Genomic DNA, 26,812 nt, shown 5'->3' with positions numbered 1-26,812 from the left:
AGTGTAACTTTTAAAACCATTTACTATCTTCTTTGTTGCTTTTCATTGAGGTTATTGTTGCATCACATACTGTATGCTATGACTCTGTGTTCCTTGTGTGGCTGCAAATTTTTGTGTGCATGTTGATTATCAACTATGTTTTGAACAAAATGGAACTTTGAGAAAAGCAAATACAAAAAAACATTACTGTTAAATGGAAGGTGTGATATCCTTGGTAACTGGATAGAAGTGAGAAACAGAATAATTTAATGAACCAATGTAGTGTTAGAAATGTAACAATCTATGATATTGAACTGTGTGAAAATCAAGGCTTTTAAAATACTGCTGCATGTGGAACAGGGGAGAGACAGACTATGAACCCGGTTGACAAAGCACTCTGTGCAAGATTTCTTCAGGAATACAGCCAGAACACACCCATTAATAGAGATGAGGAAAATATTTCTTCTACAGAAGAAATTACGGCCAGAGATGACTTTCATGCTAGTATTGGATTGCTGTGGTCCTGAGAGGGCTGGATTACTGAGATTTTAGTGTATTTGAATTTAAGTTTAATTTAAGTTCAGCACTTTCAGATTTTGTGACAAGTGGTTCAAAAATGGCACCACTTGTTGATGTTATATACATAATACTACTGGCTTCTGGTTGTGGAAGTCAGTGGCCATCAACAGTAGGTGAAAATATGTTGCTTAATTCAGAAGCAAAAATTATAGCCTGCTCTTGGGAACATTCTTGTGTTCATTTTGAAAATACGTTTCTGAGGAATATATTGTAGAAGATAAGGGGAGGTGAAGGGGAAAAATGAGGGCACACAGAAAGAAACAAATTTGGAAAACTGAGTGATAAAATAGAGAGGGCTTGGATATGTTGAACAAATGAAAGAATATCTGAAAAAGATAAAAGGGTATGGAATTAAATGAATAATGGAAGTCAAGGAAAACCCTGATTGTAATGGATGGAGCTGTTTAAGATCTGCGACCTGAACTAGAACCTGGTTTTGGATGACGAGTGATGGAGACATAATTTTACGTGCTAAGCCTCTCACTAGGAGACCCTGGGTTTGATTGCTGAATCCTCCTTAGATTTTAATCCTGATTTGAGGGATTTGACTTGTGAATATCAAATCACAGTACTCACTAAGAACAAATCATCAAAACAACATAGTCGGCCAAATTAGGATTTAAAGAGAAAAAAGAACTTCTGTGGTTCCTGAAATTGAGTCATGGAAATAAAAAACTCCACTTTTTTTTTTTCCATTTTTGGGGTTATGATGGAAAAGTATTGCTAGTGTAGCATACTATCCATGTATAATATAAAACACTCAAATCTGAAAGTAACTAGTCAGCTTCAAAACTGTTTATTATTTCGTGGAAATCACAAACCAATTTATTCCATTGAGCTTGCAAGTTTCTCCTTTTCATAAATATTCTACCACTAGTTGGCAGCACTATTGCATGCCAATAGAAAATGAGAATGACACAAACACCATAATAATCGACTTCCAGCAAAATCCTCTTGTTCCCATCACAAACGTTTGTGATGAATTCTGCCCCAGGCAGCTGTGGGTGGATAACTTTGGTGTACATCAAATATTAGACAATAAACAAGTAATGTGTATGTAGGCCTACAGTGAAGTAAACAGCTGCAAAGAGTGTTATGATGCTTGCAGTTTGTTGAGACACTGTGTGGAAATAAAAAACTACCGAATTACAGGCACATATAATATTTTAAAAATAAATCCTATCCAACTATCATTATTTTGATATTCACAGTTTGTTTACATTAAGGTAGTCCTGCAAGTTAAAAAAAATATCATGATGATTTAATGAGGAACATGGCCATAAAATAGCTTTTTGCCCCTCCTGTAAAATTTGGTTTAGTGGAGTTAGTGGGTTATGATTTCCATGATTCAATTGATTGTTTTTTACTTGTGTATCTTAACTTTATATTGAATGAGTAAGAGTTTTAAGGACCCTACCCGTTTTGATGCATTTTCAACAGAAGATGTTGAACCAGAAGAACCTGTAGGTGATTCTATTAACTGCCTCTTTAGTCGTCCAATTTCCAAATCTAAGGCAGCCATTTCTCGACGGTAAACACGATTCTGGACTTCAACCCTGTAGTACAGTTCTCGGCGATCATCCATAACAAACCTTTAACAGTAAAATGATCTTCAAACAAATGTACAATACAGGTATAAGCCAACCTTGAAATAACAAAAAGGGAGAATGACTTTCCTAGGCAAGTATGTAAAAAACATGCATTACAGTGTCTTAAGAGTTGTGCTCCCTTTAAAAGAAAACTATAAATGAAATATACACTGTGAAGTCAGTTAAAATGCATGTTTTGGGGGTATAATTTCCAAAGAAATTAACTACATACATTTTAAATTGTAGTTATGAGTTTGAAATAGTTTCTTTTCAATAACTCAATATTATTCTGACAGTGGCATATGCTAGGAACAAGATGTGGGCTACCACCAGACTTAGGTTAGCCCTTTTTGATAGTTTGTTTAGTGAATGTTAAACCCTAAGCATTCTGAACTGCAGTCAATAGCCAATGGAATAGCCTGCTGTGTTGTCAGTGCTGTCAGTGCTGTTACATTGCTTTGTGGAAAAATGTATAGAATGCTTGCCTTTGGTCTAATGGGACCGGTTCAATTTTCAGAATCTCTCTAAACATGAAAGATTGCATTTCATTTTAGCAGATCAACCTATAAAAAGAAAACTATATTACTCCTATAACAGTAGACTGCAGTATCTTTCTACAAGGATGTAGAAGCAAAAGGGAGTGAAATACCAGCACTCTGTTATCTGTATAATTAAGTCAGAAGTATGAAGTATATATGATGAGGAACGTTTGTGTCAATTCAGAAACTTCCAGAGAACTTAGAGTCTTTGAGCTATCTCTCCTTTGTTAACAGTGGCGATCTGACGGACCTATTCCCCGGTCCCTGCACTTATTGGGCACTCAGCAGCAAGCCATGCAGGGTGAGGTGAGGGCAAGGGCTCCCATACCCAGGGGGCGAGGTGGGGCCGCGGCCCCCCTCTAGCTCTCAGGGAAAGGCAAAAATCTAGTGTAGTCATGTGTTTTCCTTACAAGAAAGTGACTTAAAAGTCAGTATTACGTAAAAAAGGTAGTACCGTCCCCCACCAAGAGGCAGGGGATACCGTGGGTTATTCTACCGCAGAATAGAAATCACATTTGTCTTCCAAAATATTAAAATTGCTACATACCCTCAGGTCTGGACCCCCCCTCTAGAAGCTGTCATATGGGCGCCCATGGGTGAGGGGAGAAGGACACAGTGCCTGGTCTGCAATATCTTTCTCCGATGCCTTGCACTCAGAAATACGTGTAACATTTTATCTCATTGTTTTCAAGTTTTGTAAATGGAACAATGTGCCAGATGCTTACAATATAACACGCTTTAGATTTCCATCATTCTTATTTGAGGTTAGGGCTTCACTGATAGCCTTGGTAGCCCTTAGTATACGCCACTGTATTCTAAAGTGACTCAGATCCTTTCTGCTATCATTGATTCAATTCAATAACATTTTACACTAATCAAGTCATATTATAATTACCTTCTTGTATTATATTCAATTTTCAATCCCATACTGTGTATTATTGGGTCTCCATTATCCACGTGACCTAATATAGCATGCAGCTTTGGCAGGAAGAGCAGACACAGTGTTGCTGTTGTTGATGTCAAGATCAGCGTTGTAATTGTAACAAAAGCCAACGTTGCTCTCTCCGAGATTAAATTGGCCAATACAACAACAATTCCACTTGTAATGACAACACTGTAGACACTCATTCCAATGTACTGAGAATCATTTAGTGCAGGAATTTTTACATGCCTAGAAATAAAATATTGTATTATTCTGCAAGTAATGGAAAGAAACAAACAAGTGAAAATCAGGTCACAATTAAGAAGACTGGAACATTGAAAGGAACACATGATAGGGAAAACACAATGACGAGTCAGTGTGGGAAGAAAACCAATAGAAAGAAAAAAGTTATTAAATTCCCCTTTGGGAAAATCAAATGATCATAAATAATATTTTTCAATAAAATGTGTGGCACGATGTTGCCTAGCAACTGTGCAGGCTGTGATGTGAAGTGAAGTATTGATGGACAATGCTCTCACTTGAGACTCCCAAGACTGACGTCACAAATCTCGAGACTCGTGTGAGAATCTCGTGACCAGTTCTCCTGTGCTCCGATCTGTGCATCAGCAGTTATTGTGTGAAATAATGTTTTCGTATGGAAACGTGTGTGCTGATAAATTTTGTCACAAGCCTGGGAAAGTACTGCCTGTTCAGCAGTATATGCTGAACACTAGAACCGCTGGAATATACAGTATTATATACATTGAACCACCAATGCAGTCATTTTGACCGCTATTGAAATTATTATATTTTCGTTCTCGATATACACAGTTCCTCATTATTATCATTTTGCCTCTGTTTCTGTACATTGCTTTATGAGTTTCAGTATTGATTTATCAATACAAAGATGCCATGCACTCATTACACTGTCGTCAAAAACATGCCACTTTGAATATGGATTAAGACCTGGATTTTCTCTCGAGGGGGTATGGCGAGCAAACCTACCAGGTATAGTCTCCCCAAAGTCTACTACAGTCCACTCCGTGATGCCATCATTACCTAATGACGCATTATCTAGCCATGGGAGGCTTTTACCTTGATTGTCGCAGCTCCTATGGTACCTTGCTTTACGGGTTACTATTTCTACGGCTGTAATAGAATAATTGAAAACTTGTTAGTACTCAGCCCATGTGAGGCATCATTATAATTTGAATACAGTATAAATAAATGTCATGCAATAGACTCAGCAACTGATGGTTTATGAGACATGTTTACTGTACTCTGACAAACTGACAAAAGACAAAACTACCGGAGACGCAGCGGAAATAATGTTTGTACAATTCATCATATATCCGAGTTCCATTTTTGAGTTTTGAACATTACCATTGTTGATAGGATAATTATGAGCAAATGATTATATATCAGTGAGAGATACGTGTTATATTACATTTTCTTATGTTAATTAATACAGCGGTCAAAATGACCGCTCTGGCAGTAGTAGGTATACCCATTGCATCTATTGATGCAAAATGAATTATATTTAATATGGATTTTCCTGACCACTAATCAAGAAAAGTCACTGCAGCTCAATATCCTATAACAAAAACTGTAGTCAAAATTGAGTTTGCGAAATGTGTAGCGGTCATTTTGACCGCTCCAGCGGGTCTAGTGTTAATACCATTAAAGAAAGTGTCTTAAATGTTTCATGAGGTATTTGTGGTGGACATCTTAGCTGAATAACCCTGTATAATTTGTTAATAATTGTAGATAGGATGGACAACTAACTGGCTACCTTGCTATCGATAGGGTAGCTTCCTGTGATACAGTCTGGGCCGGAGGTGTTCTCTGTGATGATTCCCCTTCAATAATGTTATGTGTGTTTTTTTTTTACATATTATTTTATGTCGCATTGACACAGATAGGTCTTATTTTGGCGATGGGATAGGAAACGTCTAGGAGTGGGAAGGAAGCAGCCATGGTGTTAATTAAGGCACTGCCCCAGCATTTGTGTGGTATGAAAATCGGAAACCACGGAAAACGATCTTCAGGGTTGCTGACAGTGGGACTCAAACCTACTATTTCCCGGATACAGGCTCACAGTTGTGCGCCCCTAACTGCATGGCCAGCTCTCCCGGTTTATGTGTTTTTAAGTGCCGGATTATCCCAGAAGTATTTCTGCTGACATATTTTACTTCTTTTGAACAAACAACACAACGGGCTGTGCTATGTGGCACCTCTTCAGAATCATCCGATGTCCACGATTTATGTTGCGTTTCAGACATCGTCTTCAAGTTGTCGTATACAATTTACACATTGCACCATCATGTACCAAAGTACCAAATTATGATGCAAATACTCCATAACATTGTAAGGAATTATTTCCTTTGTCACCAAAATGTCAATAAACATAAGCACTGGTCAAGTGGATATTGAATGTGGGGTGATGACGTTATAGACTGGTGTTGGGTTCTGGATGTGCTGCTCTTGGTTTAATGCACATCTGACCCATTTGTATCGTAGAATTGTCACGTTCAGTGAGTGAACCATTTGTAATTATAGTAGTGATTTTCTGAATGTATTCTTTTTCTTTTCTTTTGGGTGATAACCTTTACTGAACCTAACTGATGAACTTCGTTATTATGGTACCACTAGAAGTGTGCATATGGTTTATTTCTTCTTTCTTCTTGTTGCATTCCGGCCTTCTAAGGACCACGTTACAATTTCAATTCTTCCTTCTTAGTTGTTCTTTCCTTTTCTTCCAGTATTCTTTCATTGTTTCACTGAGCTTCTTTTTCCTGTCTTCAGTCCACTTTGTGCCTGTTTTCTTTTCCTTCCTCCCTTAGAATCCTTCCATTTGTAAGACTTTCTTCCTAAAAATCGTTCTTTCCAATAATTCTTCTTCTCATATGTTGTTCCTTTCCAGGCCTTTCTTGACTTCTTGAACCCAGGTGGTGGTTGATTTCTTTTCTCAAAGGTACTTGAAGATTCGTTTAGTTAGTCTATTGTCATCCATTCTATAAATGTGTCCAAGAAATAGCAATCTCCTTTTTATTATTGTTTCTGATATGTTTTCTATGTTCTGGTAAATTTCATTCTTACTTCTTAATTTTCAAAACTCTGCAATTCTTAGATTTTCCTTATAATTCTTCTTTCTAATATTTCTAATTTATCAAGCTTGTAGTTCAGTGCTAGACATTTGCTGGCATACAGGCATTCTGGTTTCACTACTGTGTTGTAGTGCTTTATTTTAAGTTTTAAGGTTTATTTATTTATTTATTTAATTAATTAGCATATGGCTTCTAGTGCCGGGAGTATCCGAGGACATGTTCGGCACCTGGCGCAGGTCTTTCTATTCAACACCTATGGGCCACCTGTGCTTCTTGCATAATGATAATTTCCTTGATTAAAATTAGAACAGGTACTCTAGGACCTGAAGTGAGGTATTACCTCGGTATTTGCAAGATGAGCTTGGACTCTTTTGAGAAAATCATATTTGGGATAGCCCTAGAAAGTTAATGTAGCCTAAGGTTGAACCATTCAATTATATTTCTTTTAAGTACATAGAACATATTCTTTGATTCAAAGAAGGATTTTGAACAAGGTACATACAATTTTAATATATAACAATGATTCAGAATTACAGAAAAGAAGTATGATATTTCACAGAATGAGAAATAAAGAAGTAAGGAAGAAAATTAGAGTAGAACAGTTGAATAACTGAACTGAGAAGAATAGACTAAGATGCTTTGGACATCAATATAAATGATAAAGGTTAAGTTTGAGGGTTAGAGAGAAAGAAGGAGACCCAGAGAAAGATGGATAGAATTGATAAAAACCAGTGTAAGAAGATGGAACCTGGAATAGAACAGAATTACAGAATAATCCTGGTGGAAGGAGAGAGGAAGGTGGAGAAATACCATACATGCCCATACCTGGCTGAAGCTGGATAAGGCAAAATGATAACAATGATGATGATGCCGACGAGTATCGTGTCTTACCTTGTTTCCCATGCCATGTAAACACCCACAATTAACAGGAGACCTTTGTAAACATAAAGAGCTCCAAGCCAGCCATGTATATACTGTGACCTGCACACTTCTACCTGAAAAGAGCATGTAATATATTCATTAATAGCATATTTAGGAAAACAGAGAAGAAAAGAGGCTTAGAGATACCGTACTGAAGATGTTCGTTACTAGATAAATTAGGTCATTATATCATTATACAGTACAACAGAAAACTGATTCTTCATGATTTAATGTCAATCTAGAGTTGCAAATTCTTTATTTTACTTGCAATACATTGAAAGGCTTTGCTTTTAAATCTTGTATTTATTACTTTGATGGAATTTAGTTCAGCAAAATGTGCATGGCTTGTTGGTGGGGGTGATGAGTAGTGGCGATTACATTACATTTTTATTCCATTTTAGCCAGTTGAAACTAGGAATTATAGGAATTATCTTTTTAAAAAAAAGCTATTTCTACCAGCCCTGTTGTCTTATCAGCTAATTTTTTCCTTTATTTAACTATTAACAAAATTATTAGCAGAAATACGCACAAAATGTCATTTGTCGTGGGTAACTGATTTGTATAGCACCACAGCAAGTAGTGGAGATTTTGAATGGACTGCGAAGAAGGATAGAACGGGTATATTTTTTGCCAAGGTCATGTACACTGAGGAATGATTCGCCCACTTGCCGCATGCATTCGTCAGTCTGGAAGTTTCTTTGCTGTCTGTTAGTTTTTTAGTGTGTAGTCAAATACTAATCATCATCGTAATCATTTTACAGTTCAAGTTTCTCGGATACTGTTGGCGAGCCTCTTCCATTCTGTCTTATTGAGATACATTCTGTTGTTAACAACGTCCTCCAGTGTCCCTCCCCGATCTGCAATGTCCATCTTTATGATGTACATCCAGTGGGTTCTCGGTCTTCCCACCATCCATTTTCCTGCCACATGTCTCTCCAAGTTTACATATGCTGTCCTTGTTGGCTCCATCCTCATTACATGCCCAAACCACCTCTATCTGGACATGCTGACCTGATCTAAAAATTATGTCCCAATCCCATCTTCCTTTCTAACCACGTCATTCCTTAACTTGTCCAGTTTTTTTTTTTTGAATTGTGGACCTAAGGAACTTCATCTCAGATGCCTGCAACCTTGATGAGTCTTTGTTAGTGAGGGTGCAGGTTTCGATACCATAGGTTAAGATTGGTATGAAGTACTGATTGAACATCACCAGCTCTGATTTTGTTGGTACTTTGGGACCCCAGAGGAGTGTTTGTACTTGCTGGTAAAAGTGAGATCCCTTCTGCACTCTATTTGCCAGCTTCTTGTAGCTAGTGTATCTTGAGATATTACACTGCTGAGGTATGTAAAGTTTTCGACACTTTCTAGTGGATGGTTTCCTAGCATGATGTTTGCTGGTCATCCCTCTCTGTTTATTGCCATCACTACTGTTTTGGGTTCACTTATCTTTAGATTGAACTCCTAGAACTTAACCTTCCATTCATTGAGTCTCAACTGTACTTGTTCCTTAGTTTCTCCCCAGATCACAACATCAGCGAAAGCCATTGCATTTAGTTCAGAGGTTTTCTTGATGTTCTTCATTATGTCATCCATGATGGTGATAAAACAATAATGGGGATAGTGCACTGCCTTGCTGGATTCCACTTTTGGTCTGGAACTGATGAATGTCCATCACTCAATTGCCCACAGCTGGTATAGTGCTCATACAGCATCTGAACTTTCCTCACCAGTCCCTCAGGCACAATACCTTTTTGTTTTGTTTTGTTTTGTTTTGTTTTGTTTGGGAATTCCCATATCTTCTCTCTTGCAATGTTGCCATATGCCTTCTCAATATCAAATACTGAATGATTTTTAATTGTATAATCACGCTGTACTTCTATTTAATTGTAATACATGTGTAATATTGTTCCTTTAATTAAAGTTTGATTGTATAGTATTGAATAAAAATCTTAAGAAACTATTATTACCGCACTCAAGTTGGTAAACTGGCAGCCTTTAACTCTCTGATGAAATTTGCTCAGAGAACATTAAAAAGCATACCATTTTGTATTTTTTTTCAGAACATTTTCTTTTTTGTACATTTTCACCCCCCCCCCCCCCTACAAACTTTTAATTCCCAATCATCGCTACTGGAGGTGGTAGAAAGGAAATCAAATCATATGGTTTAGGCATTTATAAGTAATGGACAGGAAAATATTAGTGACATATAACGCCATATATAGAAAGGATAAAAATACAATTGGCCAGTCATTGTGGGAAGAGGGAACAACAGGAAGAGGAGACAATGATAAACAATAATGAAAACAACATGGAAGGATAAGGATAAACTCCAGATCTTCATACACTGCTCTCTTTGAATAGTGGTCGGTCGGTTGGTCAGCATTTAGGGCTGTTGCCCAGATGGGAGATTCCCTATCAGTTGTTTATCTAGCATTTTCTTAAAAGTTTTCAATGAACTTGGAAATGTATCAAATTTTTCCATTTCTTCTGTATTCATTTCTGCCCCCAATAAGCTTGTTTTTGTTTTTCAGTTTCATCAGGAGGGTGTGCGTCAACACTAAAATGAAGGGCCACCTTGACAGATCTTCAGTCTTGATGTTGGAAGTGTAGGATAAAAAGAAAACATTTTCATGCAATTGACTCCTACTCCACCATTCAATTGCCTTTCAGAAAATTATTTATTTACATAGAATGATGAGAATGAGGGTGAAAGGTTAAGGGCTTTTTTGAGCTCTGAACTATCTTAAACCAAGTATTTTAAAAAAATCAAACAAACCCCATGGTGCAACAGCCGCAAAGGGCTATGGGCTACCAATCGACCGCTGCTCAGCTCGAAGGCCTGCAGATTATGAGGTATCGTGTGGTCAGTATGAAAAATCCTCTTGGCCATTATTCTTGGCTTCCTAGATCGGGGCCGCCATCTCACCGTCAGATAGCTCTTCAATATTGTAACCATGTAGGCTGAGTGGATCTCGAACCAGCCCTCAGATCCAGGCAAATATCCCTGGCCTGGCCAGGAATCGAACCTGGGGCCTCCGGGTAAGGGGCAGGCACGCTAGCCCTACACCGCAAGTACAATTATATTATTCTCCTTAAAGTAAAGGTTTGTGTTATTAGCTGTTGTCCTTGGAGGGCTGGGTTCAATTCCTGGTGCTATTGGAGATTTTTAAAGACTAGCAAGAGGTCTGGTCTGTGATTCAAAATGTTCATTTAGCTCACCTCCATTGTGTGTGTGTCTGAAAATAGTTACAAGGATATGAGTGTACTTTTTTAACTGCTTGATTGTCAATGTAAAATGCATTTGATTGTAACAATCTATCTTTGATAACACTCGTTGGCTGAATGGTCAGCGTACTGGCCTTCGGTTCAGAGGGTCCCGGGTTCGATTCCCGGCCGGGTCGGGGATTTTAACCTTAATTGGGTTAATTCCAATGGCTCAGGGGCTGGGTGTGTGTGGCGTATTCAACATTAGAAATCATCCTAGGTAGGGCCCTCATCTTCACAGACATGCAGGTCGCCTAGTAGGCCATCTACTAGTAAAAGACCTGCAGCAGGCCTCTCCGGAGGCCATACGCCATTATTATTATTATTATTATTATTATTATTATTATTATTATTATTATTATTATTATTATTATTATTATTATCTTTGATAACATAATGTCTAAGAGGGCAAATATGTTTTCTTGTTCTCACCAGGGGCTCTCAACTATGGAAAATGGAATGGTGACCTTCGGGTCCTTGAGTCTGGCATTATTTCTGCTTAGGTGCACCAGCACCTAGCTTTCATCTTTTATTCTCAACCTTCCTCTGTCAACTCTTGTTCTCTTCTGAGTACCTTTCATCCTTACTTTCTTTTAGTGATATCTTCACAGGGCTAGATCTCTTCCTATTTCTCCTATAATTATAATTAGGAGTTGATTATCATCTAATATTTCTTACCCTTAAAATTATAATCACCATTGTCACCAACATTTCTTTCTCTTGGTATTCTGTCATATGCCTTCTTTTGGTCTATGCAATAGCTCCCTCTGTGGATTAGTGGTAGAGTGTCAGCCTTTCAATCCCAAGGTCACAGATTCAAACCTGAGAGAAATAGTGAATTTTTGAAGGGCAGAAGAATTCCATTCAGCACTCCATGTCATATGATGACATATTTTAGTGTTTACCCAAGAAAATTTAATTCAGAAATCTATTTGTCTGTCACCTGGTAGAGTACAATGGAACATTACAATTGATATAAAAGGAGCCTAGATAACCTCAGATCTAAATGTCTGCACATGATTGCTGAGACCATAATATGATGATAGTGACTGTTATTACACAATAAGTTACGGCCAAATTTTCTGGACACATTCCTCACAAATAGAAAGAAGAAATATGCTGTATGAACATGCATCCAGAAACACACTATTTTCATGTTAAAACTCATTTTCTACAACTCTACATAATCTATATATATAAAATAAGAGTTTTGTCTGTACATTGCTCAGAATTTGAAAAGAATGGTATTTCTGTATCGGTCATGTCCACAGTAACAAGAAAATGCATTTTTTACTTTTCCGTAATTTCTGTCTGTCTGCCTGCCTGTCTGTCTGTATGTACATGCATCACGAGAAAACTGCTGAAGAGAATTTAATGAAAATCGGAATGTAAAGTCGGGTGATAAACCGCTACAATCTAGGCTATAAATTATTTTAATCACGCTAAGTGAAATGGTAGTTTAGGGGAAGGCCTGAAATTTAATTCTCAAATATTTATGTTATTAGTGGTCGTGTCTTAATGAAAATCGCTCGACAAAGATGGGAAATAAGTCGCTACAATATAGGCTATACATGCTGAGAAAAATGGTAGTTTAGGGGAAGGCCTAAAATTTAATTGTCAAATATTTATTTTATTAGTGGTCGTATCTTCACAAAAATTGGTATGCAATGTCGGGGAATAGGTTGCTATCAATAATGTTATTCACACTGAGTGAAATGGTAGTTTAGGGGAAGGCCTAAAATGTAATCTATATATAAAGTAAGTGTTTTGCCTGTACATTGCTCAGGATATGAAAAGAATGGTATTTCTGTATCTGTCATGTCCACAGTAACAAGGAAATGCATTTTTTATTTTTCCGGAATTTCTGTATGTCTGTCTGTACCTATGTATGTATGTATGATTGTACACGCATCATGATAACACGGCTGAAGAGAATTTAATGAAAATCGGTATGTAATGTCGGGTGATGAACCACTGCAATCTAGGCTACAAATTATTTTATTCACGCTGAGTGAAATGGTAGTTTAGGGGAAGTTCTGAAATGTAATTCTCAAATAAGTTATTTATGTTATTAGTGGTCGTATCGATAAATACTACATAACTAACATAACTTTAGTTATGTCATAAGTTAGTAGTAGTTATGTAAGAAGTTATTAAATTTCCGATCACTTATGTCTTATACATTGTTACCGTACCGCATATAATCGGAGATATTCAGGAATTTGGATTTTTGTTACTAAGTCCATATCAGCGCCGAGTCACGAGAAAATGGGTAAACAGAATTTAGTGAAAATCGGTATGTAAAGTCTGAGAATAAGGAACTACAGTCTATGATATAAATAATTTTGTAAGACACCCTAATATCACAGAGTTGAAAGAAAACTAATGTGAAGGCCTGCAATATAGGAACCTCATAAACTTTATCAACAGTAACATTACATTGACCATTGTTTGTTGTGATGTGCTTTTTGTCTTCTGTTTCCTCTCATCCTCGATAGATAGGATTACTGCAGTGTACCGAGGTTTTTTTAATTTGCTTGACGTCGCACCGACACAGGTAGGTCTTATGGCGATGATGGGATAGGAAATGAATAGTGGTGTGAAGGAAGCGGTCTTGGCTTTAAGGTACAGCCTGGTGTGACTAGTGAGAAAATGGGAAACCACGGAACACCATTTTTTTTTTGCTTAACGTCGCACCGACACAGATATGTCTTATGGTGACGATGGGATAGGAAAGGTCTAGGAAGTGGAAGGAAGCGGCCATGGCTTTAATTAAGGTACAGTCCCGGCATTTGCCTGGTGTGAAAATGGGAAACCACGGAAAACCATCGTCAGGGCTGCCGACAGTGGGGCTCGAACCCACTATCTCCCGAATACCATCTTTAGGGTTGCCGGCAGTGGGGTTCGAATCCACTATCTCCCGGATGCAAGCTCACAGCTGCGCACCCCTAACCACACGGCCAACTTGCCTGGTCATACCGACTCAAACTGCCTGCCTGTATATTGGTGGGAAGTAGCTGGGGTGTAAGATAACTTTCTTCTTTAGTATGCCGTTCCTCTGGTTCATACATTTTCTGATATATCTGGTACGTAACACACTGGTTCATCATAGTATTCGAGCTATACAATCCCTACTCTGAGCCACTGATTGGAATGAGTAGTGTGCATATTTAACGGAATCATGACAGAGGAGTGTTCACGGCAGTCTGCGACCTGGTTATTCCAGCTCTGGAACTTTGGACTCTTAGATCGGCACCGTAGTACTGTTTGTTGAAATTGAGAAAGTGTGCGGTTTTTCATTTGATCGAGTATTTTATATGATAACATTGCTTTCAATCGCTACATTCCTACTGACGTTTCTGTAATGACCTATGTTGAATTCAGTTAGGAAAACCCACCAAGTCAGTCTTTCTGAGAATCCCGTAGCGAAGCACGGGTACATCAGCTAGTACTTTAATATACAGGAACAGAACATACCAACATACCACATGATAATTTTTCTTACATGAAATGTTGACAATGCCCTCTGTTAACATTGATACATGAGCTACAGGGATACATGAGCACATCCGGGATTCTTTTTTTTGCTAGTCGCACCGACACAGATAGGTCTTATGGCGATGATGGGAAAGGAAAGGGCTAGGAGTTGGAAGGAAGCAGCCATGGCCTTAATTAAGGTACAGGGCCGATGACCTTCGATGTTAGGCCCCTTAAAACAACAAGCGTCATCATCATCAATTAAGGTACAGCCCCAGCATTTGCCAAGTGTGAAAATGGGAAACCACGGAAAACCATCTTCAGGCCTGCCGACAGTGGGATTCGAACCCACTATCTCCCAGATGCAAGCACAAAGCTGCTCACCCCTAAGCGCACGGCCAACTCGCCTGGTCATCCGGGATTCGGTGTGATAGCAGTTTGATGAATGACTTGTTATTAGCACTGTTGTGTTTCTACAATTTATACAGAGTAACCTTTCTCAATGCTACTGACATTTATTATTTCCATTAATACCAAAAAGCCATAGACTCGTATAGAGGAACTGTACACATAATTTTGGTGTATGCCTTTACAACTTGAGCTCGGTAAATTCAGAGGGACTGGTACTAATAACAGGATTAAATTTAAATACATTTTTGAATTACAGTAGTGTGGATTAAGTATGCCTATAAACGTAACATAAACATTCATAATAGAAAACTAATGATCAGAAAATTGGGGTACTTGGTTAAATATGATATAGTGTATGAATAGAAGATCTTCTAGTTTAACAGTGTACACTGACTTAAATGACAGACACACAATAAACTGAATTGAAGAAAAGCAATGAATTATGTTAACATTGCCTCACTGGCGGGGGAAATAAATAACAGATTTACACTAACTTAAATTGTGCTTGTAAAATCTGCAGAGATAATTATGAATATATAGAAGAATGCTGAGAATGTAAGTTACTGGTACATGAGTTTTTAAAGAGTAAGGTTACATTCTCTTTCAGCAACGTTTCATCTAACATATTTTGTTCAAATCAAAATTAAATAATATAAAACTAATTACCAGAGAATTGGGGTACTTGACTCAAGGTAATATGATTCAATGTTTGGATGGAAGATCATCATCATCATCCTAAACCATCTCCAGTTTCCCGGGTGTGGTATATGAGCCTCCTCCATCTCATCCTGTCCTTGTACCATTCTTCCTCCACCAACTTGTCCCAATCATGACCTCTCAGCATTACATCGCTCTTAACTAAATCTATCCATTTCCTTCGTGGCCTTCCCACGGGTCGTCTTCCTTCTACCTTTCTGTCAAATTCCTCCCTTGCAGTTCTGTTTACTGGCATCCTCTTCATGTGACCAAACCACTTCAGTCTTGATATCTGAATCTTATTTAGGAGAGAATTGTCTATTCCTACTTCTCTAATTTTCTCATTCCTAATCTTGTCTTTCCTGGTTTTCTGGATCATAGTGCGTAGGAATTTCATTTCAGCTGCCTGAAGTTTGGAATTATCTCTATTGGTCAGTGTTGTGGTTTTGAGACTGTATGTAAGAATTGGTGTATAATAGGACTTGTACAATGTCATTTTTGTTTTCATGGGTATTTGCTCATCCCACAGCAGGTGTCTTACCTGGTGGTAAAATTGTGCTGCCTTATTGATTCGATTGTTCACCTCATGTTTTGCTAGGTTGTCATTTGATATAACGCTACCCAAGTATTTGAAAACTGGAACGCTGTCCAGTTGAGCTTCATTTAACATGACTATTGGTTCTGCTCCTTCCCCATACACTTTCATCACCACCGTCTTGGTCTTGCTGATGTTTAAACCATATTTCTTAAACTCCTCATTCCAGCTTTGTATTCTCTCTCCCAATTCATCTTCTGAGTCACTCCAGATCGCAACATCATCTGCAAATTTGAAGGCTTTGATATCTCCGTGTTCTTTCCTTTTAATAGATTTCATTACTACATCCATTACAATAATAAATAGAAGTGGTGACAATGAGCTGCCCTGCTGCACTCCTCTCTTTGTTTCAAACCAGTCCGACAAACCACATCCTACTTGAATACAGCTTCTGTTCCCACTATACAACATTTTCACTTTGTCAATGAGGCTGTCTCGCACTTGAAGTTCTTTCATGCATTGCCAAATTATTTCCCTTGGTACACTATCGTATGCTTTCTCAATGTCCAAAAATATTAGAAATAAAGGCTTGTTCTTCTCCCAGTATTTTTCCATTAGCATCCTAATTGCAAATATAAGGTCTGTAGCTGACCTTCCTGGTCTGAAACCATACTGCTCTTCTTCCAAAATTGGTTCAACAATATCTCTGATTCTGGTCTCTATTATTTTTTCCAATATTTTCAGGACATGAGACAGTAGTGTGATACCACGGTAATTAGTACATTTTCGTCAGCTTCCTTTCTTGAACAGAGGTACAATGATGCCCATCTTCCAGTCCTCAGGAATAGTATTTTCCTCCCATATCTTGTTGAGCAGTCTATAGAGCCATTGGATTCCTGGAACTCCCGCTGCTTTCAGCATATCTGCACTTAGTTCATCTACGCCCACTGCCTTTCCTTTCTTCATGCTCTTGAGCGCATTTTCAACCTCAAGCCATGTAATTGGTGGTTCAGTTGTGGTTCCTCGACTTGGCTCTCCTCTATCCATTGTTATGTTTTCTGTATCTCCATTCAGCAGCTTTTCGAAATAGATCTTGAGTTCTTGTTTAATTTCTCCCTCTTCTTGTGCCAGAGTTCCATCATCACGTTCTATTGCTTTTATGGTCTCTTGATCCCTTCGCTTGTTTTTCACTACTCTGTATAGCAATTTCATATTTCCTCTACTGTCCTCTTCCAGTTTGTCTGCAAACTCATTCCATTTCTTCTCTTTTTCTTCCCTTACAATGTTCTTTACAGCAAGTTTCTTGTTCCTGTATACTCCTTGAAGTCTTTGTATTTCTTGTTCATTTTGTTCCTGTCCCTGTTTTTGTTTCTCCTTGTCCAGTGCCTTCTTTATTTGGTTTCTTTCTTTCACCACTGTTTTCACTCTATCATTCCACCATGGTGTCTCCTTTTTTCTTTTGATAGAACTTGTAACTCCACATAGGTTTTTGGCTTCTCCCACAAAGGTGTCTTTGAAGGCCTTCCATTCTTCATTAACGCTGGTTACTTCACACTTCGGCAAACTCTGTTGAATCCTTAGTTTGTATTCTTCCTTTATTTGGACTTCTTGCAACTTCCAAGTTTTAATCCTTGGTTTTTTCGTAATAAGTTTCTGCGTTTCATTTGTCTTATGTTTGAAGGCTACTACCAACAATCTGTGGTCACTGTCCATGCTTTCACTAGGGATGACCTTTACATCTGTGATGTACCTGCCACCATCTTTATTTGTGATTACGTAGTCAATCATTGTTCTTTACTGGCCATCCCAACTGTACCTTGTTATTCTGTGACTGTCTCTTTTTTTGAAGAATGTATTTTTGATTATAAGATCAAAGATAGAAGATATCCTTATTAAATGATCTACACAGATTTAACTGGCAGACACAATCAGCTCAATTAATGTAAAAACAATATTGACATAGCCTTACTAGAGTGGAAATCATTTAAGAAAATTCTAGGAAAACAACAGATAGGGATTCTGCCACCTGGATGACTGCCCTAAATGCAGATCAGTATCCATTGATTGATTGATTGACATGTGTCAATGCTAACAGAGGCTGGTACATTCTGTTCTGGTGTTTCCCATGACTAATGGACTATGTATAATTGTAGAAAATGAATTTACAAACTGTTTCCAGACCCATGTCCATATAACATATTTTCTTCTTCTATGTGTGAGGAATATGTCCTGGAAGTTTGGCAGTAACTTATTGGTGTACCCTATATACAGTACATGCATTTGGCCCTCTAAGAAGCACATAAAACCATTAGCTAGCATTTGACTAAAACTTCCTCATCCTCTCGCTATGGAAATGTTGCTTTTCTTGAGTCTATGTGTTATTGAGTTTCATATTTCTTGCTGTCAGTTCCTTGGGTGTGAATTTGTATGAGTTGATTTCTGTCTATATGTAGTCCATGTTGTTGCCAGTGGATCAATATTGACTTCTGTGAGATCCTTTTGTGTGTCTTTGAGCCAATGTACTTTGATTTGTCAGGTTCCATCTATGATGAGGAAGATTTTCTTGGTCCATCATGCCATACTTTCGCAGAATTTCATGTCTCTTCTGTGCGAATGAAGTGAATTGTTTGGTCAGTGAATACAGTTCTTCTGTGATTTGTGCAGATACCACCTTGGACCTTGTGTTTAAACCCCCTGTGGGTGGGCATGGTAGAATAACAGGCAACTAGCAGGGGGCCCCAGGGCTCTTAACTTTGGAGATTGAGCTGGCAACAATAGGACCCTTAGCTGAGTCCTGGCATTGCTTCCACTTGTGCCATTTTTTTCTCTCTGATTAGTGTTATATAGAGGATGGTTCGCCTAGTTCTAGTTCCTCTTAAAACAATAATCACCACCACCACCACCACCACCACGTTGGGTTCAAATATTTTCCTCAGTATCTGCTGTTCCATTTTCTTGATATTGATGTTGATGGTTAATGGTAACATCTCAGTAATGTAGAGTGTTTCTGGGAGAATGACTGAATGGTAGTGATGGAGTATGGTTTTGGTGGAAAGTGATTTCTTCTTGTAGATATTCCAAGTGACTGAGTAATCTTTACATAGATTTTCTGTGCTGGTTTTGTTGGCTTCTCTACCGATGCCAGTATTTCTGATAATTTCGCCCAAGTATGTGAAGTGATTAACTTGTATGATGTTGCCATGTTCACGTAGTACATTTAACAGGGTGGCGTGTTCATTCGAGTCATGTGTTTTTTTTGAAGTCTGCGAAAGTGACCACCGTGTCGTTTGTCTGGCAGTGCTGGAATATCTTTTTTTGAGGTTCCGGACCTGTTCCACACACAATCGGCATGGTTGGATGCCTGTGAGGTATTTGCTGATCTTATGTTCTTTCTGTTGCTCCAATCTGGTAAGGAGGGCACGTGAAAGCACTTTGTAGGTAATTGATAGGAGTGAAATGCTTGGTAATTTTTATTGTTGTTGTTATTTTATTATTATCTATGAAACAAAAAATCTCTCTGTTCCTCCTATTTCTGAGTTACTTCACACATTGTGAAAATCTGGTATGTACATACCCTCTCTGGTTTCAAACCAATGGGTTTCGTACCTCAGACCATTCACACAAGGTTATAAATAAAATTAAACATTCTAGTTAGTTAATTATTCTCACCTGTGGTTGGTAGACAACACTACGATCTGAGGCACTGATCTCTAAAGTAAGATTCCGCAAGTGACGCTGGATTGGATCAATGATAACCCATAATGTCACAATGAGGCCATCAATCAGTAGTAAGACACAGATCAGGGAGATCAGCTGAGTATCCTGAAGAAGCTGGAAGATGAAACAGTGAGTGAGTAACCTGTGTTACTGCCCTGTTACATAGAGATCATATAATTAAAATATGACCATTTCTTACCTTATTTTTTACAACTCCACTACGGCTGCGAGTAAATATCCGATGCACACGGTATGTTTTGGTAAACATAGAACCAAAGGCCAAGGAGAATCCAGCAGAAAGAAGATATACTCGTGCCTGTAATAATAATATATTGATAGATGGAGTGTTCTACATCTCAAATTTAGACAAAAATATTTAAAGTTAAGAAGAATATTGAATTATATGAGTATTTACCCTGGAAATTCAGCAAGTGGTTATTAATAATTAAAAAAAAAGGATATAGTTATAGTAAATAAAATGTATTTAGACTGGTGTTTGCATGGTCCAGAATAATAGACATGATATTCTCTTGGGTTTATGAAAATTAAAAAATAAACAAAATCCCATGTTGCAGCAGTCTTTTAGCTTATTAAGGACCTTGACCTGTCAAGATAGCTTATCTGAACAATCATTTTCAGTCATGGTTCACTTTTGAAATGTAAAGTTTCCCTAATGTTTGTCTCATTTCACAATGTGTTAACATCAAATAATATTATGTCTCTAATGGATATAAATTATTGAATCATTTTATGTGAGTAGCTGAATTGATCTTATCACTGTAAAGCATATTAGTAAGCAGAGACAAAGGAGGAAGAGGAGGAGGAGGAGAAATGAGAAGTATGGTATATACTAGTGGGTGCTGGTGGTATCTGAAGATGGGTGTTGCACCAAAATTTTCAATGTCACACTTTCATATGATAATTTTACTGAAATTACGAGAAGCTCTAAGTAAAATATATCCAGCAATTAAAACACGGGAAATAAGAGGCTAATTATACAGTATAACAAAAATTATTCTGACCTCACTTGATTTGAGAATTTACGCTCCTGTTTTTCATTGATGCAATATACTAGTGGTGTGGAAAAGAAATTACCATTCCAAGAGGGGAGAGAGGGAAAGCAGTTATGAAGTAATCTACTCAGAGTGGTGCAATTTAACTGGTTTATTTGGAATTGTTTTTTGATTGGGGAGTTGCTGGTCTTGTGCAACACCCAAGGACCGATACTGGCAAGCGTGCTACCTGATGCTACATACAGGCTTTAGACTCATCCCTGCTGAAACTACATTGCACCACACTGTCCGCTTGGGAGTTGCCATAGGAAAGCAACCCCTCTGAGTTTGCTTTGAAGCCAGCAGCGTTCATTGATACATTACAAAGCATAGGGCATTGAATGACCAAATATGGTTGATGTTAACATATTTTAGAATATATTATGTGAGGTTTATTAAACTAAAATATTAGAAGAAAAGCCGACAAATGAAGAAAAATTATTGGGAGTTGTGCAACACTGCAACAATGCCAATACTGCAACAATACTTGTATATACCCCTGGTATATACGAAGGTTGGAATTGAAATAGTGGCAACTATTTATTTACAACAGATAGGAAAAAGTTACATGTTAGCAGCCTTTACTGTCCTTCAGTGTAGTCACCAGCATTGTGTATAACCCGTTGCCAGTGATGTGGAAGTCGTAGTATACCTTTAGCAGAGCCTGTTCTGTTGATGGTGCAAATGGAGCGGTCTACTGCCTGTCGAATCTTTGCAACAGTTCTGAGCTCACGAATCATCTGGTTTCGATCACTGTCCAGTAAAGCGACAAGAGCTTCTTTACTGACGCTCGTAGGACGACCTGCCCGATGAATGTCCGCCACAATTTGCCGACCATCGTTGAAGGCTTTTACCCAATGTGCCACTGTTCTGTAAGGCAATGCAGATTCTCCACAAGCCTCTTGAAGACCTTGATGACACTGTCGTGCTGTACAACCTATGGCACATTCATCTTGATCCAACTCTGTTGTTCCTGTTTGGAAAACATAGTGACAACGTTACATTAGACCGCTAGCTCACAAGTGACTGTGTTTCTCTCGCTTGTGTGCACGCAGGTGATGTGGGAAGGGCGAGTCAATTTGCTCTGAGGTAAGGTAGGTATGTAACCAATGTGTGCCATCAGCGACACTATTAGATTCCGTTGCATAGCGTCTCCACAGCAGTGTTGCCACTATTTAAGTTCCAACCCTTGTACAAGTAGAAAATAAGTACAAGAGGAAGACAAATAACACATTGCAAAGAAGAAGGAGAGTAGGAACCCAGTGAGTGAGTTTTTGTCTTTATCTGGGTTTCATTCCTCAGCAAGACAGAAGAACCTTTGAGTGTTAAGAAATTGCCTATGAATAAAGGACATTTAAAGAAGATATTTGTACAGAAATACTGAAATGACAAAACAGTCATTCTAAAGACTTGAGCTGAAGGTCTAGGTTAGGAGTGAGCACATCTAAGAAAAACCTGCTACTATCGTTTGTCCAAGTATGTATTTCTAATACATACTGTCTAACTCTATACCTGTTTGCTGTTTGTTTTTACATCAAAGGCAAAGATGTTTATTCAATGAATGCCGCCAGTTCTTCATCGACAACAAGGTAGAATTTTTCTCGCTCATAGCCAGGATCCTGGTCAGAAATCCAGGAATAATGTCCGAGAAGATTCATCGTGCTGACCACACAACACCTTGCAATCTGCCTGCCTTCGGGGATGAGCAATGGTCGCTTGATAGGCCATGGCCCTTGGGGTTTGGTTTGGTTTGTGTTTATGGCCAGGATGGAAAAAATGCTCTTAATTAAAATTTAATTGTGCATGCTGAGACTGAAGACGTGAGGAAGGATTTTAAATCTGGTCGTGACAATATATTTTTTTTTTTTTTTGCTATGGGCTTTACGTCGCACCGACACAGATAGGTCTTATGGCGACGATGGGATAGGAAAGGCCTAGGAGTTGGAAGGAAGCGGCCGTGGCCTTAATTAAGGTACAGCCCCAGCATTTGCCTGGTGTGAAAATGGGAAACCACGGAAAACCATTTTCAGGGCTGCCGATAGTGGGATTCGAACCTACTATCTCCCGGATGCAAGCTCACAGCCGCGTGACAATATTGAAATGGGTTAGTGTCATAGGTTCTGTCTGGAGTAACTCATACTGCTATGTTATTAACCATCTGGAGGCTATCACATCATTCACTACTAGTGAGCCCTGGGTGATTTTGAACCCACTTATTAACTTGAGTGTATTCCTTGGATGTATATGCCATTTCTAATCTAAGAAAAAAATCATCTTCTTTTGCTATTTGCTTTACGTCGCACCGACACAGGTATGTCTTATGGCGACGATGAGATAGGAAAGGCCTAGAAATTGGAAGGAAGCAGCCGTGGCCTTAATCAAGATACAGCCCCGGCATTTGCCTGGTGTGAAAATGGGAAACCACGGAAAACCACCTTCAGGGCTGCCGACAGTGGGGCTCGAACCCACTATCTCCTGATTACTGGATACTGGCCGCACTTCAGCGTCTGTAGCTATTGAGCTTGGTAAAATTCATCTTCTAATGACTACGTTTTAGATATAAAAGGACTACTTACTGTGCATACTGTGGGGAAATGTGAGTTGGCAGGGAGTGTAGCATGATCCAAACCCAGCAGAATAACAGCTGTGTACACCAAAATACAGCCTACTACCGCCATATTGTTCAGTCGAGGACTCGACAGTTTGATGTACCTGAGCAACAACATTAAATTGCATTTAATTACCTTATTGATTTTAATTAATAATAATAATAATAATAATAATAATAATAATAATAATATAATAACTAATAATAATCATAGTCTTTTTCTGAAACAATTTTAAGAGGTAATCTCAGTTTGAACTTGACAAACTGTTCCCACCTTAAAATTTACATATTAAAACTGCAATGAACAGAAAATCAAACATGAGCAGGTATTAGCAGTAACCCTTATTGCTGACCAGCTTACAACAAATTTCCAACTGCCAGTCTTGTCATTTCATTATTATCACATGGCATTGATGCTCTGTTTCTCTGTCATTTGTTACGTTCATGTAATCTCCATTTACAGTTCGCCTTTGTTGGTTATTTCCTTCATTTTGAAAATTCACACTACTACTACTACTACTACTACTACTACTACTACTACTACTGGAGATCACCCCTTTGTAAGGATAATATACAGGGTACAGGACTTCTTCTTTTTTGATGACTTTATGTAGGTGCTAACTTCTACTGTCACATCACTTCTACTGAGGCCTTCAAAATCTTAACTCAACTGAATACTTATTAAAAAATGTTTGCTCGTAACAGATTAGGAAACCACACAGAAAACATGCATTACTTTACAACACCAGTGCCCAGCTTCAGGAAAAGGAATGGCATCCCTGAGCTCATGAATGCAGCAGTCAGAATGATAGCCAACCTATGACACTAAAGTTCCTAATTTTACATAAGAGCGTATAACTTCTTTCAGTCTTAGTACTTTGCTTGGCAGTGATTTGAAAACTATGAAAATGCATGTCTTCCTCGTATGAAGTTCTCCAACTGTTTAAGGGGTAGGCATACCCCTGCACCCCCACTGATAAAGAAGTGGCATTGATGATAATAATATATCAAACACTAGGAAGTTATTAGTAATATGTCAGTAAAAAAGATTGTTGCAAACTGAGAAAAGCTGTGTGATATGGGAGCTCATGATGTCTCTCTGGATGTGACCAAGCAAGATTGTGATTTTGTCTTTTAGAATTATCAAATTATATATTATAGCTTTCTGAGGTTTTGTGATCGTGGATTTGAAATCCGCTGCTCACTTTTTGGTAGTAGGACTTTACAACAGACACTAATTCCCTAAGATAGGTTAAGGTATCCTGTGTTGTTCATTCCTAGTTAAAGTCCCTGAGATGATAAGCAATTTTGAGCCAAATTCTATTCTGAGAATGAGTATTGAAATATTTATTGAATAGCTTTGATATAAAGCATTCAATTATATACCAGTGTATATAGTATACATACAGACTTACTTGAGTTTCCGAAAGTGTAGATTGAAAGCAAGGAAAGCGATAGCCAGTGTTATGCCTATTGAAGCTAGACAGGTAATACTGAGGAACGCTGCTGGTTCTATGGTGACAACTCTTAGTTTGAATACTCTCTTAGCGATAGGCACCTGTCCTCCTTGCCAAATAAGAGGTAGGCACTCTGGGCATGTGAAGTCCAGGCGATTGGTTGAAGGGTAAAACAGGGCCACTTTGGATACCTCTCCTTCTGTAAAATAAAAGAATAAGTCATTTACTGAAATCAGATTGCCATTCAACACAAAATGCCATATTCAGCTGGGACATCTTGTCTTTTGGGGCATTTGTAGCTTAGCTCTACATGAAAATTGCTATTTATTAATTATGATACATATTTCAAGTTTATAGTGTGGTTGTTTAAGCAGAGTTTTGTTTCCTTTAGATTTTACATTTACAGAGGTAATAGATCCCAAATAAAGGTTGTGCCATCTCTACAGGGGCTAAGAGCTATTAGCCTGGAAACACAGTTGAGCAGCTCGTCCCCTTTCTCCCAAGTCTTCCCAGCCCAAATTGTGCAACATTTTTATAACACTACTCTTTTGTCAGAAATCACCACGAACAAATTGTTCCACTTTTCTTTGGATTTTTTCCCAGTTCTCAAATCAAGTAATCCTGGTGTGGGTCTCAAACACTGGAACCATACTCTAACATCCTCACTACAACCTCATAACCATATGAAAAAATCTGTAACTTTTATTTACATTCGCATTTATGTAATTACCCCAATAAAGATATTTCCTTATATTAACATCTAGGTACTTACAGTAATCCCAGTGAGATACTGTCATGGTCTTTGGCCTTGAGGAATTACCCTCTTAATGATTAAATGATTACAGGAGCAAATAATTCTTTACCTACTCTATTTTCTCTGAGTTCTATTTTCTAGAAATATAGTCACTCATTCAATCACACTTGTGTCTAGTCCAGTTGCATCATTTTTATTAGTATTCTCTCATGATCTACCCTATCAAATGCCTTTGATAGGTCAATTGTGATACAGACTATTTAACCTCCTGAATCTAAAATACCTGCTATGTCTTCCTGGAATCCTACAAGTTGAGCTTCATAGGAATAACTTTTCCTAAACCCAAACCAGTTAGTATTTTCAAAAACATGTCTAATATAATCAGAAAGAATGCTTTCCCAAAGCCTAAATTTAACGCATGTCAAACTGACTGGCTTGTAATTATCTGCTTTGTGTTTATCATCCGTTCCCTTGCACACAGTGGCTACTGAAGTAACTCTTCATTCATGCAAACAGTAATAAAAAAACCAGTACATCAGATATGGTTCTATATACCAATCCATTTCTTTTAGTATATCCCCAGAAATCTTATCAATTCCAGCAGCTTTTCTTGTTTTCAAATTTTGTATCTAAATGTCTTAGTCATCATAGGTAAATTTTCAATACTTTGTAAGTATTAGTCACCTCCTCCATCTGGACATTATCCTTGTAACCAACAATCTTACACATGCAGGCAGATGAATGAGCATTGTTTGATTGTGATGAGCAAGAAGGGTGAAAGGGGTAGGCTTCCAAACTGAAGTTTCAATCCAGGCTAGTTGAGATCAGCCACGCTGGTCATGCTGTGTGGATTGATAGTACTCTTTGTGTGGTGCAAATCACACAGGATATTCATCAGAATAGTTGGGGTATTGTATCTTCCCACTTGTAGTTTAAGTGCTGCCAAGCAGCCATTCATTCACAACTCGACTTGTCCAGATATGATATAGATGTTGATTTCTATAGGGAATCTGAAATATTTGTCCCGAATGAGTAAATTTATAATACCATTATAGTAGATCCATTATTGGACATTATAAATTTTCCAGGCTAACTCATTCTTGGTTGCCAGCATTTTGCCCCAGTGTGTTAAGTTTCATCTGATGGTCAGGCAGGCATCAATTTTTGAAAATGAGACAAAGTCTCATAGTGCATTGGCACTGCCG

The 26,812-nt window shown here is 38.1% G+C and overlaps 1 protein-coding gene across 1 annotated transcript in view; it reads right to left on the bottom strand.

Annotated features, from left to right (window-relative positions):
- The window catches only part of GABA-B-R3 (gamma-aminobutyric acid type B receptor subunit 3), a 104,153-nt gene that overhangs the window by 1,480 nt on the left and 75,861 nt on the right, over positions 1 to 26,812 (bottom strand). The window contains exons 9-15 of the mRNA XM_068229161.1: positions 24,812 to 25,052; positions 23,365 to 23,500; positions 19,936 to 20,052; positions 19,689 to 19,850; positions 7,607 to 7,710; positions 3,582 to 3,857; positions 1,976 to 2,150 (exon numbers count right to left, since the gene is read on the bottom strand). Coding sequence (XP_068085262.1) covers positions 1,976 to 2,150; positions 3,582 to 3,857; positions 7,607 to 7,710; positions 19,689 to 19,850; positions 19,936 to 20,052; positions 23,365 to 23,500; positions 24,812 to 25,052 — 1,211 coding nt within the window. The remainder of the gene's footprint in view (positions 1 to 1,975; positions 2,151 to 3,581; positions 3,858 to 7,606; positions 7,711 to 19,688; positions 19,851 to 19,935; positions 20,053 to 23,364; positions 23,501 to 24,811; positions 25,053 to 26,812) is intronic.

This window comes from Anabrus simplex, chromosome 9 (genome assembly GCF_040414725.1).
Source record: "Anabrus simplex isolate iqAnaSimp1 chromosome 9, ASM4041472v1, whole genome shotgun sequence".
In the NCBI taxonomy this organism is placed as follows: Eukaryota; Metazoa; Arthropoda; class Insecta; order Orthoptera; family Tettigoniidae; genus Anabrus; species Anabrus simplex.
The sequence above is the reverse complement of the archived record's forward strand: the minus strand, read 5'-3'. Positions and strand labels throughout refer to the sequence as shown.